The sequence below is a fragment of the Ixodes scapularis genome, unplaced genomic scaffold, assembly GCF_016920785.2.
Source record: "Ixodes scapularis isolate PalLabHiFi unplaced genomic scaffold, ASM1692078v2 PGA_scaffold0__279_contigs__length_252992795, whole genome shotgun sequence".
In the NCBI taxonomy this organism is placed as follows: Eukaryota; Metazoa; Arthropoda; class Arachnida; order Ixodida; family Ixodidae; genus Ixodes; species Ixodes scapularis.
In genome coordinates, this window is record NW_024609835.1 from 167,520,088 (window position 1) to 167,534,657 (window position 14,570).

Genomic DNA, 14,570 nt, shown 5'->3' on the forward strand with positions numbered 1-14,570 from the left:
TATCAAGAGTGTCGTCAATTCTGGGCAGTGGATAAACATCCTTTTTTGCGACTTTGTTTAGTTTGCGGTAATCAATGCAGAAACGCCAAGAGCCGTCTTTCTTCTTAACAAGAACAACGGGTGAAGACCATGGACTAGAAGATGGTTCGGTTACTTTCTTTTGGAGCATATCATCTATGTGTGTCTGAATTATTCGGCGTTCGGCTGGGGAAACTCTGTACGGTCGGCTTCGAACGGGTGATGAATCGCCAGTATCAATTCGGTGCTCTATAAGCGAAGTTTGCGGCAACTTTCCGGGGTTTATGTCAAAAAGGGTTTCGTAGTCTGCAAGAAGACGGGCTAATATATGTCGTCGGGTCAGTGGTAGGCGGGGGTCGATCATTTTTTCCACGTGCTTGCTGAAATCAGGTGGTGTAAGGAGCGCGTCTGAAGTGGTGGGGAGGAGACTGGCAAATTGGTGATGCACTGTTGAGTGCATTGTAGCGACACGACTTCCGGAAGGAACGATTTGGGCTTCGGAAGAACAGTTGGTTACCCATAACTGAAGTTTTCCACTCGTGAGTGTAGCAAGCGAATAGGGAATAATTATGCCCTTGGTCACGAGCTGCGTAGAGATGGGTTCAATGAGACCAGAAGTTGCTGCGGTGGGTAGGGTCGGTACGAGTGTGGCGACAGCGGCAGAGTACGGAGGCAGCAGTATGTCAGTGTCGGCTACCAGGGTGATGAGCGAACCATCAGCAGCAACCTCGGCAGTATCAGAAGAGTTGAGATGCAATTCACGGCTGGCACAGTCAATGAATGCTTCTGTTGAAGACAGAAAGTGCCATCCCAGGATGATGTCGGCGATGCAGGTAGGAAGCACTATGAACATAACAACGTAACGGTTGTTACCAATCCGGATTGTAAGGGTGCAGTATCCGAGAGGGGGAACCAAATCGCCATTGCCCATGCGCATCAAGTGTCCTTGCAACGGCGGAGTAAGTACTGCGTGCAGACGACGGCGGATGTGTTCAGAAATGCAAGACTTCGCGGCTCCAGTATCGACTAAGGCGGTGAAGTTGTGATTTCTAATTTTGAGTACAATTGATGTTGATCCTAAATAAGGAGGATTTGCGGATAGTGGTGAGTGTGCAGCCTTACCTCCAACGTAGCTGCAGACCGCTTTATCTAGTTTGACTGTTGGGAAGGTCCGGGAGCGTCGGTGGTGAAGGGTGATACAGAACGGCGTCGTGGCGGGTACGGCGATGATGGGCGGCCACGTCGTGGTGGTGGGGAACGTTCGGGGCTGTGAGAGGGACGGCGACTGTCTGGAAATTGTTCGTGACCGGGGAAAGTGGACGTGTGGGAACGTGAAGAAAATTCGTCGATGGGCGGAGTGCGATGAGTAGCATGGAAGTCAGTATACTCTGTGGAGTATACGCGGCTGGTCGGCGAGGTGCGAGCCGTGTTGTTAAGTCAACGGTGACAATATCGGAGGATGTGTCCTGGTGTGTGACAATAATAACACACAGGTCGCTGATCTGGTGTTCTCCAGATGTTTGTCCTTGGTTGTGGTTGTGTCCATGGAGGGGTTGGTGCGGCATACGTGGCAGGGATGGACTGATAAGCGCAGATCGAAGTTGGGACGGGTGCTGCTGGTGCGTAAGGAGAGGCTGCTGGCGTGACGTGCGCCAGAGCAGCGCGCAGTTCGCTTTGAATTGCGTCCTTTATGCCATGTACGTCAGTATTTGTTTGGTGTTCGTCACTAGATGGTTGTAGCTGTGCGACGAAGGTACGAAGCTCCTCGCGTATTATGGTGCGGATGAGCGAAGCAAGGTTTGTGTCGGGAGTTGTTACCTGGGACACTTCAGGCAGTCGCTCGAATGGTTTTTTGGAGATCCGTGCGCTATCGAGCTCTTCGTACTGTCGGCATTCCGCTATCAAGCGCTCTGTTGTAGCAAGTGCTTTCGGAGCCACGACAGAGAAGAGCTCTTGCGAAATGCCCTTGAAGAGGTGGCGAATTTTCTCGTCTTCGGCCATTTCAGCATCAACTCGGCGGCACAAACGGAGGACGTCCTCAATGTACGCTGTTGATGTTTCTGTGGGTCTTTGATAGCGGCGCAATAGTTGGTCGCGCGCTTGCTGCTTCCGGTGCTGGGGTTCGCCGAACACATCGGCGAATGCTGTTTTGAAGCCTTCCCAGGAATTGATGGTTTCTTCGTGATTGTCGAACCAGCGAAGTGCCATGTCTTTTAGAAAAAAAAAACATTCGCGAGCTTAAAGCTGTCGTCCCAGTAGTTGTAGTGGCTGACCCGTTCATAGTTCTTTAACCAATCTTCGACGTCGGCGTCCGGAGATCCGTCGAAGATCTGGGGGTCACGCTGCCGATGTTTGACCACGGGCGCTGTAGTGTTCGTGGGACGGTTAGCGTTGCCCGCTTCTTCTGGCTTATTGACTTGCGCAGGTCGTCTGCTGCGTAGCTCCAGAATTGATAATTAACGGTTAGACTAGAGGCGGAAGAACGATAGCACCTCCACCAACCTGTGAGGCAATGATGTGCAGGTTTAATCAGATGATCGGAGGATTGTAGATGACGGTCAGTGCCGCAGCGCAGCCAGGTGAAGTCAGTCTGAATCGAATCGCGCGGGCACTCTGCGGCCGACACTTGAGCGCGCCACTCGCGTCACATCGTCGTCTTTCCTAACAATATATATATATATATCACCTCTGCATATTTCACAAGATTCATCACACTGACCCTGCACTTGAAACCTCATTATTTTCAAAACCCTTATATATATTGCCGCGTACCGATCATCTACCAAAAGTAGGAATCCCTTACTGCATCACCTCCACCTTTTATGCCTCTTTCCTACCCCTGACCACCGTCAACTGGAATCGCCTTCTTGCAATCCGTCTCTCCCTTACTGACACTACTGATTTTAAAACCCCCATCCCTAATGTTCTGAATAATGTTCCATAGCAATTATGTACCTTGTATTTTGTTTTTTTTTTGCGTTTTCTTTTCCTTGTTCAATTTGCATTTATGTACAGTTATCCCACTCCTCTCTGTAGTGCTTTAGGGCACTGAAAGTATAATAAATGAAATGAAATGAAATGGAGCTTTTGGGCGGGGGTGAGGGGTGAATGTTGCGGCTGAGGAGTCTGAAAACCCTTAGGTCTAGCAGCGGTCTTCGCGACGGTGGTCTTCACGGGACCACCACGGGCTGCTGACTTCTAGCAGGCCGGTCCCAAGCGTCTGGCGAGGGCTCCGTACTTGCCAGGCTTCCGGACGAGACGGCTGAATTTCTGGCGACACAGGGAGCCCAGCACCTCCTTGGTGGAGCTCCAGGGGTTAGTGCCGGTGTTCGCCGGGCGGTTGTCTTCGCTAAAGTGGGCCCTGAATTCTTTCAGCTTGCGGTCGATAGCTTGTAACCGAGCAGCCTGAGTACTCTGTCGATCGGAGAGATGGCTTGTTTCACTGGTCAACTGGCTCTCTGAGGATGGGAAAAACACGTCTTACGCCCAGCTTGCTTCTTCCTCTGTCGTTGGGTGGTTCAACGAAGTCTAGAGCCCACACAAACCGCCTTCGATGTTGTCGCCGCTACATTCGTTGTCGGATGACGAACGGTTTCTTGTTCCACGTATTAGCGTGTCAGCGTACGGCTCGAAACCCTAGAGCCGACTGCGCTGTCAGAGGCGACGATCGAGCTCAGGGTGTTTGGCCATCTTACAGTTAACTGAGCAAAATATCAGACATCAGATGTCACCCGGGCCGTGTTCCGAAACTTACTCGATCTCACTCTAAGGTAAGGTTTTTGTACCTTGACGGTCTAAACCCAACTTGCGTCCAACGTTTTTCAATCTGTGTTGTCGCGTGACATGACCCCCGGAGTAACTCGGATCCATTTGGATGAGATTTGGAACACAGCCCAGTTGACTTGAGTGCGCGACGACAATATGGCGCCGCTGTGGAGTGATATATCACGCTCTGGCTGCGTCCATTGAGTTCGGTCTACGTCACCATTTTGCGCAGACAACAAAAAATGACTTTTGGTTACTTATTGTGACTTATTTGTAAAACTGAGAGGGAAGCGCTTCGAAAAGCTGAAGTTTTCTTTTTTACGCTAGTAAATGAATCCGGACGATCAAAATAATCAATGTGGGGTATGTAATAAAGACACAGTTTCGAAATAAACATTTGGCTCAAAATTCAAAAAAAAGTTTCACGACCTTTTTAACTAAATATATCCAAATGAGTTATTTACCTAAAGGGCACAATCTTTTTTTTTTTTTTTTATTGTCCAAGACGATTGAAAACGTTGCCTGGGCATTACCTTTAAAATTTGAAACTTAGCAACTCAGTATTTGTGAAGCAAAAAAAAACAATTTCCATAAGCCATATTTGAAATTCTCGCGCGACCCGCGTCAGTGCAATGAGGTCAAATATTGAGTCGTCCTGCAACTCGAGTTTCTCTCACGGCTCCAAGCCGTCTCGACCCGAGTGTCGTGCTCGCTCGCGTCCCGTGAACAACCACTCTTCTCCGCGCATGTACGGTGGCTTAAAGGGGGTAGTGTAACGAACGAAACCGGAGAAGCAGCACAGCGTTGGAAGACGGCAACGGGTGGCGCTGGCGCTTGCAGCACCGTCGTTTCGACTCTGGCTCCGGCTTGGCCGCTCGGCCAGCTTGGCTGCGGCCAGCTCCGGCCGATTCGCAGCTGTCGACTACACTGTCGTCTGCTAGTTTCACATTTTTATTCGCCTACGAACACAAACCATGTCCTTCGAAGTTCACTGGAAACGAATAATTGTTTTTGAGGTATTTATATTAGTTATGAAGCGTGTTAGGGTGCCTTTATCTGCCGGCCGATGGAGGCACCCCAAAGGAGCTGTGGATCGAACCTACACCTACACCGCATTCCAAGGAGTGGCCGTTCACGATTCATGGTGTTGGCTACGCGGTAACTGCACTACCCCCCTTAAGCCACTGTGGTGTGGGATGCCTATCGCTCTGAGCAGACGCCGCATCACTTTCGTGTTTAAAGTACTTTTAGGGCCCTTTCAGTGATCACAAATTCCTTGAAGCGGTGTGAGATCAAAGAATACGCGCAGTGAACTTTTGGGAGCGGCGTGAGGGGCCACTTTGCGCCGGTTCTGCGTGAAAGGCTGCCCCGGCGAAGTCACAACCGAAACTACGGTACACAGACACCGAACCCAGTTGTTTTGACATTTTGACGATTTGCTTTTCGATGTCTGAGAGGTCGTCGGGTGCCTAAAGAAGAGATGTTTGTCCTATTCCCTCACTCACCAATCATCCTCACTGCTACATGTGCTGAGTGCCACGGCGCCGCCATGTTTTCCGAGGGAGGACAAAACGCCAGGAGGAGACATCTATCCGGACTCCGATTTTCGGTATTTCAAAAAGAAGGGCCGTAGTCCATTCGCAATTGCGTTAAGAAAACATGCTTTATGAATGCCTTTATTAAATATTATAAAAAATGTCGCTTCCAAAAGCTTCTAAATTTCTTAACCGATTACGTCGCAAATAAAAAAAAGCGAGGAGGTGAGAAGGGGGAGGGAAGGGGAAGAATAGGGCAACAAAGATAAATTGGCGAGCCCGCACGTGGGGAAATTCCTTTTTTTTTTTCGCGTTGCGGTATTTTTTGCGTATCAATGACTACAACGGGGCATCGTTTTAGACAACCCCCCCCCCCCCCCCCCCCAACCTAGAAAAAAAAACTTTAAGGTGTCAGAGCCCCTTCAATTGATTTTAACGAAATTGTGTTAAAATCCGCAAAATATCACTCCTTTACCTTGCGCCATTTTTGTCAACGTGCACTGATGCAACAAGTTTGATATTTGTTTAAAACGTCTCTTAACAGTGATGAAGTAAGTGCACAAACAGATTGGAAGGCCGAGTTAAATGTACACATTTATTTTATTTGCACCTGTATCCGGCAGGTCTTCGGAGACAAATTGAACAATGAAGGTTGGTACGATAACGGGCAGTGTTCCAGGAATGTCTTTGCGAAGATTTCTTTCTTCTTTTTAAAATTCCGTATTTAGCGCCAGCATTAGACAACGCTTGGTGCCGAGTAGAATAAAAGTCGAGGAGAAAAAGATAGAACGGGAGCTAATAAGATAACAATATCAGAGCAAATATGTACAGTAGAGTAGTACAGTACATTATAGGCAAGTATCTAACTGATCTGCACTATACGAGTACCGAAATATTTATCCATACGATACTGAAGAAGATAAAGGGTTAGGGATGGTTGGGCTTTTTGACATTACCTTTTAGTCTTAGAATTGCAACAAACATCATCCTTTCTCATCGAAGGAGAGCTTCCTGTTGTCACAAAAGAATGCTGCAGGATTCATTTGTGGCAACTCGAGTGTGAAAAAGAGCACCGAAGCACTCGAGTGTGAAGAGATTAGTGTTTTGTGTTTTCAGATAGTGGACGTAAAACATTCCTCTCTTTGTCTTATTTCCTCCTTTCCTGCCAAAGTAGTATAATACGACAAAAATGAGTAAACACGCGCTATTAACCAAGGGGAGCGCGGGGCTTTACCATACTTTACCGACAAATGATACCGCGTCACCAACCAGCCTAAAAAAACAAAAAGAAAACATAAAAATGGAAAAAGAAAGCGAACAGCGGCGCCGAAGAGGCGATTGAGGCGGTGGCAAGCAGGCGAGCTTTGCTTTACTTGCTCTTTTCCACATGTAACATATGTATAGTCTCAGGTAATGGTTTACTTCCGAGCAAACAAAATTATATCTTCGAAATCGTTGCTTACCGCAAATTTCTGACAAACAATATTGGCGAAAATAGTTGTGCTAGTGCGGACGTACCAAAACAGACGCTGGCTTGAATTAGAGATAAAACTAATTTAAAAGAAGGGGAAAAATTTGAGGCGCAGTGACACAAGACAAGCTTAATACACAGGCGAGCTGGTTAACATCACACATGATGCCAACCGGAGATGACGGATGACAAAGAGAACGAGGGAAAAACGCATATGTCTCAAACAACTAGATGCAGCTAGCTATAGCTGCACTTGTCTTCACTGCCCTTGTCGAACGCGTTAGAACGCGGAACGGATGCATCTCGCACTTGATTTGCGTATTCGGATGCGTTCGACGAGTGCAGTGGACACAAATGCAGCCTTTCTCTCCCGTGTTGTGCTAGTCGAACGCGTTAAAATGCAGAACGCCGGCGCCCGGCGCTTAGCTTTCGCATTCGAGCACGTTGGGCGAACGCAGTGGAGCCAAAAGGCGGCTAGTTTTAGGTACACCCACTAATCATTCGAACCCGAGCTCGGCGTTCTGAGCTTCCCGCGCGCTCTCATCTCCTCCTCTCCCACAGTTTCTCGGCGCATAGCTTGTCTGCTCCGTTTTGAAGCGCACTCTAATCGCTCCCAACAAAGGAAGTGAATATATTTGTCTCGCGGATTTGTTTTTCTAGTCCACGCGTCCGAGGCTTGTTTCTTTCTTATATGACGCCGGTACTCTCACATTGACCATTAAAAAAAAAAAAAAAATAAAAACATTTTCAAAAATGTTTGAAGCACATAGATATATATAAAGCGCCTCGAACAAGCCTGGAAGCGTGTACACAGATAAGTGTGTCAAATGTGCAGCTAACACCGTGTACTTTGTTTGCTGTACGAGCAGAGAGACTGCGGCTCTAGGTTAGGGTTTTCGTCCTTGTCGCGTTGTTGTGTCGCTACTCGCCTTATCATATATGATAAGGCGAGTAGCGCATGGGCGGAAGAAGCTTGCGCTTGCAGCCTTTCCGGTTAGACTATAGACTAACCGGAAAGGTTAGTCTATAGACTAACCGGAAAGGCTGCAAGCGCAAGCTTCTTCCGCCCATGGCTTTGCACGCTTTATCTACTTTTCCGGGAGCTTATATGTATCGTTGTCATCTACCGGTGTCTCCTATATACTTTCAGTGCATGGCAGAAATGTCATCTCGAGTCCGTCGCTTGCACCGATTTTGGCGCTTGCTCGACGGCGCCAGGTTAACAGGGTACACCATCATCATCACGCGTAGTGTGCCTAAATTTTAGAGTGATTCCAGCTGCTCGATTTGGGTGAGGTACCTAGTGCCGTTCGCGGATTGAGCTGTGAGAAGGGGAAGAAAATGTTAATCGCCTGCAAGCGTTCCCGCCTTTCTGCCCGCTTTTCTTCTTGCCACGCGACAATGCAATGCACGCGAACTTGCAGACGCTCCATTTGGTTTCAGTTGCTCGCTCTCTTCAATCTAATCTTTCTAAGTACGTGCTGCGTCTACGTCGTCTTCTTGGGTTGTTGTTTTTGTTTCATCACTCAAACGAGAGACTGAGACAAAAAAAAGCTGCTGCAGCAGCAGCTTAACGAAGGTCCTGCCCCCTTTACAGCAGGCGATCCCAAGAAATTTCAGATAATGAACAAAATAGGTACATTGAAAGATAGGACACTATTTTAACCGTACGGACCACAAATCATACAAAATGAGAAAAGCAAATGAAAGCCGTTTACAACTCCCTGTAACGCCGAATCGGAGCGCAGCTCTTGAGGAGGAGGAGGGAAGGGTACTGAGGGTATATTCCTCCTCCCTCCTCCTCCCTCCTCCTCCCTCGTGATGCTGCCTGCTACTCCTGAACAAAAGGGCTCTGGTTCGAAGCCGTCCGAGGGACAAGAGATAAAATTCTTTTAAAATCATTTTTCGGAATAATGAAAATTCGGATTCGTCCCCCCTGCTCATCCTCCCTACTGCCCTCCTTTCTCCTCCTCCCCTCATGGGGGTGACGTGACCTGGGGAGTCACGTGACCTGGGGAGTCACGTGACCTGGAGGAGTCACGTGACCTGGGGGAGTCCCGTTACCTGGGGAGTTTACGTGACCTCACGGTTACGCCGACGGCGACGCCGCTGAAGCCGGAAACGGAGGCCTAAGAGCTGCGCTCTAAAATTAAAGATGTTTACAATCCCTGTAACGCCGAATTAGAGCGCAGCTCTTGAGGAGGAGGAGGGGAAGGTATGGAGAGGAGACTATGCCCCTCGTCCTTTCCTCCCCTTTGGCGGAAAATTTCCCCGCTAAATTTAGCGGGAACATTTTCCCCGCTAATTTAGTGGGGAAATTTACCCATAATGCACCGCGCGGTTACGCCGACGCCGACGGCCACGGCGACGCCGCTCAAGCCGGAAACGGGCGCCTAAGAGCTGCACTCTAAAAGGAAATTAATAAATTCGTTGTAGTATAGAATGGTACAGTGATATGTATGCCTTAGCCATACCTAAGAAAACAACCCTAAAATAATGCTCGTACCTCTGCCAGGGACATTGCATAAATATCAACACCTTTTAAAAATAATTCATTTATTAAAGTAGTTAATTGGTCATTTCGCGTGTGGACATTGTATAATGTATGTGATGGCGAAACAAACCATTTTTCCTTAGGGCGGAGTTGATGTGAGGAAGTGAAAAGGACTAGGTCACATAATTCCTCAAAAAACTGCGGTTGACGCTTGGCGTTTGACGTCATCTGCCTGTACCTCGCCACAAAGATTTGTTAAAATGGCTTAGTGTAATTTGCCTGTATGCAACTTGAATAAAAACAACGTGAGACTGTAAAGCTTGCTTTTTATGAAGTCCCCGCTGACATGTGTGTGAAAGAAAAGTGGCTTGCTGCGATCCGACGAGAAAATTGGACACCAAGTGCGACGTCATGCTACATTAACGTATGCAGCGAGCACCAAAACGCATGCCGTCTGCTTCTTCCGAAATAGCGGAAAGTTTAAATATCAAATAAGCCAATCAGAGTGCCAGAATTTTCTCATGGCCACATCCAGTTTGTAATGCGCGGGTGGTACGGCGCTAATCGATCGCCCGCGTACTGGAAAACGAAAAGAACCGGTGGATGAATGCATGACACCAATCCATCTATTTATCCAAAGGACCCTGTTCCAGTGGCGCACTCAGTGTGAAGACGTTTCACTTGCGACGACGACGGCGACTCACTGCTTTCCGAATCTTTTACAAGGCACTGAAAGTATATAAAAGAGACAGGCTTTATACTTATTGAACGTGCAGCGTTCTTCGGCTATAAATAATTGGCATTTCGTGAAATCCAAAAGTGAATCCTGAATCAACGCGTGGTCGCGAGGATCGACAAAGATTGGTCTTGTTTTGGCGGGTAAGAGGCCATAGCAGTCAATAAGCGTATGCAGCGGCCGAGAATAAAGACCCAGGCCCTTCAGATTTTTACGCAAGTGGCATTCAAGCATGTCACGACACATCTCCATGAATCGAGGTACTATTTGGCACAAAGACCTACGGGGCATCTGCTCTGCGTCTGGCAAATAGCAACAATTGACACCCTGTCACATGTTTTTAATAGGCGGGTTAGCGTTGGATTCCCTATTCCAGGAATTGCTTTCGAGGGTGTCCAGTCCATGCATTTAGCCAATGGCTAAACAAACCGATGGAGAGTGCAGAGAGCGTAAACGCCACACAATTGCCCAGCAATTTGCAATGCATTTCTGTTTTGCTAAGTTTCACCAAGTAGTAGTATGAGGCGTAGCATATTCGTATCAAGATTTTCTTGGTTCATTTTATTCTATTTTTATATGTAATTTAAAATAAAAGTTACTCACAACTCACGATGAATAATACTCAAAAGAAAAGCTGCGGAAACAACCAAGTGTAGAAAACTGAACAAACTTTATTTCATTGTATTCGTACCAAGCACATCCTTTACACTTCCTACTCGCTCCAACCGAGAAGAGGCAAGAAATCAAAATTGAGAGGAATCGCAACTGTGGTAGCTTTGTTTTTGCTTCGTCTGTAGCTCGATCACTCCGAACGATTTGCGAAACGCACACTTTACGTTTCATAAAGTCTAGTCGGTGCGTGCCCAGGGGTCCCTGACAGAGCACAGCTGAGCGCAAACAGTCCCCACTGCTGACGAAACCTTGGTGTCACTAAGAATTTCGTAATGTTACAATAAACACAGATTACGACTGGTAGTAGGACTAGCGGGCGTTGAGCACGCGCAGCCCCGTGCACGCTTAAAGACAGAGAGTCTCAGCAAGTGATCATCGCAACCTTTCACGCCACCCTTCACATTCGTTCACACAATCTAGGCTCGTTCAGCTTCAGGGCAAGCAATTCACCTTTGCTTGTCAGACACCTCTGCCAAACATCCTTGATTTAATTCGGTTTAGAAAAAATTTACACTTCATGAAATTGAGGATATCAATCAGCACTCACAAATAAGAAATACACAAAATAATAGAACACTGTCATGTGCACAAGAATCAAGACTGGTGTCACATGTCCGAAATTAAAAACAGGAACATGCATATGGTGAAAAAAAAGGGGGCAGGTCGTGCGAGCTATAAATTTTTTAAATGTATTTCTAAGGACGGTGAATTAAAATGCGCATAGCCGATGTTTCAGATTTTCATTAAATAAAGGTATTTTAGTATGGCCTCTTGAAAAAAAAATATAAAAAGGACAGGTGAGCGTTTTATTTAAAGGGCAACTCCGGCCATACTTTCGATTTTGGGATTATGACTGTTTTTAGAGCAGTCAGGGCGTCCCTGAATTGCAATGTGTAATTTTTTTTCTCGTCATTGTGCGTAGTTTTAAAGATATAGACGCCTCAAATACTTGTTTGGGGCGCGGCCAACAAAACCGAAACTAGCCGCTCGAGGCGCCGGCAACACTGAAAATCAACCGCTATGTGAACGTGACGTCAGGATCGTTCTTGTTAAACGAGTACGCAGGCCGAACAGCACCTACCTCTGTTGCGCCAGCCGTCTAAAGATTGGAGGTAAGCTGATTTTGTTTTAATTTTGTATACGTGGTAGTTATACAGCATGTCTAGCAAGAGTTAGTGCGTACACCGAAAAGCTAGCGACTGGAAAACTCGTGAACTCGTTCGGTGCCGTACTCGGCGGCCGCCGCCGTGCGTGCGCTATACCGTACTCGTCGCTTGTATACCCAAAGGCTAGCGACTGGAAAAAGAGTGAACTCGTTCGGTGCCGTACTCGGCGGCTGTCGCCGTGTGTGCGGTCTTCCGTACTCGTCGCTAGGCCTAAATTGTCATCCGGGCTCCGTGGATGAAGTGGCGTTGCTCTACGCCACGCTGCCAGTGACACTGGGGGCCCTCTCGCTTTCGCGCTGCGGGTCAGTCCCAGACACCAAGCTTTGAGGCTTTCCGGCGCGGGCGGCAGCGTCCGAACACACGTGTGCTGGACTGTACACGTCCGTTGTTTTTTTTTTTTCGTTCTTTTTTCCTCCGGCGCGTAAAAGCCGAAGTCCGAAGTCCACTCGTCGAACAGCGTTCACCGACACCTTCTCCAATTTCCGGTCCGTTGGAAACTTGTGAAAAAGCACCCCCGGGTTGCGCAGCGGGTTGTTTGAGCAGTTCACAGAGGTACAAGTTGCACTCGGCATCTTTCGAGGAACAACTGGGCAGTCTTGGGCGCACTGAGTTGCTCGCTAAAACGAGTCTTGGAGTCCTCACAAGCAAATAAACAAAAGGCTATACCGAAGCTACACGGGCTACGTATAAAAGCAACGGCTAAACACCCCAATCCCAAGCCGAAGTAGCGGTGGTAGCGGCTCGAAGAAGCGCGTTCCGCGCAACGCCCGGACCGGAGGAAAAACGAAAGAGAACGATACTGACGTCACGGCCCAATGTTGCTTTAGCGATCGGCAACCCGCTGGCCGCCCGTAAGGAGCAGCGGCTCGCGGCGGGCGGCCGCTGCTCCTTAGCGCTGCTGCTCCTTTTCATTGCCGGCATTAGTTGAGAATGCGGCGTCCCACGGACGTAATATTTTGGTTGGGGTCGTATTTAGTGTCACTATAGCGATACCAGTAATTTATTTCATTTTGAGTTTTTGCCAAAGTTGCCCTTTAAATAAGCAAGCACGTCTTCATTTTATCTATATTGTTTCGTCAAGAGTATTTGGTTAAAAAAAGCAAGAGTTTATGTTTTCTTTTAGGAAAATGTCGCGATAGGGAGGGTGGTGTAGCCTGCTTCCTGCATTGTTAAGGGGTAGTTACCACAACTCTCTAGGGCGGAATGTGAAGTACGGCTGACACGAACTGCAAACTAGAAAAAGCTTCGGCAGTTTCTGTTTCGGGCGTTGTGTAGGCGGAGTGCCTCTCACAAGGAATAGCTGTTGCTCAAAAAGTGCTTACTCCAGTTTTGGGAGAAAAGTGGTTTCTACCAGTTCTTTTCCCCAAAGCAAGAAGCACGTGTGCACCCCTTGAAGAAAAACAAATCAAAACAAAAACAGGGACAATTCAGTTACTTTTACGCTTGCCTGTTTAAGTGTTCAAGTCAAAACCGTTTGGCTCATGCTACAAAATTTTGGGTCGAAACAAGATTTAGCTGAAGTATGAAATAGACGAAAAAATAAATAAAAAAATCTCAAACGAGGGTCGTTAGGTTGATCCCATTATGATGTTCAACACCAGATTAGATATTTTTGTGTAATAGACGATCTTAAAAACACGGACATTTATAGTACTCTCTCACAAAGATCTGCGTAAGTCGAGTATACAATTAACGTTTGTTTGCCTGTTCTATTTCACTTGTTACCTTTTCTGAAGTCGAAGAGGTCACGGAGCTCTGAAAGGTTATCTGACCAGCACATGAGGGTGCTTATGACTTAAAATGCATCTAAGCTGGAACACCAAATGGCAACACGACTTAAGGCGTGTTCACAACGGCGATGTGCAGCCATCACGCGATTACTTTCGTTGCAAAAAGAGACCATCGCGGAAACAAAGAAGCGACGCGTTTCGAGCAGTCGCTAGCTCACACGACGTTTTGCGATGCGATCTATACTTCGTTTCAGCTTCGGTCCGAGCGCGGCCTATGTTATGAGCCGAAGGGCCAATCAAACAGCGCAAAAAGCGCAGCGTCATGGCGTGCTCTCTGCGCATGATAGGACTAGCCGGCGGAGGAGCGCGCACAGAGACACGGCGAATAGCGGCTGGTCCTATCAACTGCAGAGAGCACGCCATGACGTTGCGCTGCTTTCGCTGTTTGATTGGCCCTTCGGCTCATAACATCGGGCGTGCTCGGACCGAAGCTGAAACAAAGTATAGTCCCGGATCGGCTGAGCCAATCAGCGGAGTTCGGAGTGAGAGTTTTCGAGAAGCGACTCGCTCGTCGCGCACGCCAGTGTGACCCTCTCATTTTTTTGCGATGCGATATAGTCACATCGCGCGAATGCTTTATATCGCCATTGTGAACTCGCCTTTCTAAATAAAGAGGAAAGAAAATACAGTGATTTCAACTTTGCATTGTTAAATTCCAGCAGGACTAGAGGCTGCCTTTAACTGAGGATGCATCGCTTGACAGAAAATTCAAAATTAACACACCTAAAAAAAGAATCAGTAGTTTCCTCTGGGCAAACTTCACACACGGGCCTCTCCGTCTTTATCGTTTAGCGTATCCACATTTCCGAACGCCAGCTTGGGCCATTGTGCACATTAGCGGACAACGCGATGTACTATCGGGGAAAAATTAAATGCGAACAGAGGAGCGCGTGGCTCGCGGTACAGGCTGCGCCGCCTGGAAG

At 47.7% G+C, this 14,570-nt stretch overlaps 1 protein-coding gene across 1 annotated transcript; it reads right to left on the minus strand.

Moving 5' to 3' along the window:
• Positions 1 to 100: 100 nt before the first annotated feature.
• Positions 101 to 871, minus strand: LOC115327089 (the record flags this gene model as incomplete). The annotated part of the gene is made up of 1 exon (XM_029988045.3): positions 101 to 871. A coding segment is annotated over exon 1 (771 nt), but the record flags the coding sequence as incomplete, so codon positions are not given.
• Between the last annotated feature and the right edge of the window lie 13,699 nt (positions 872 to 14,570).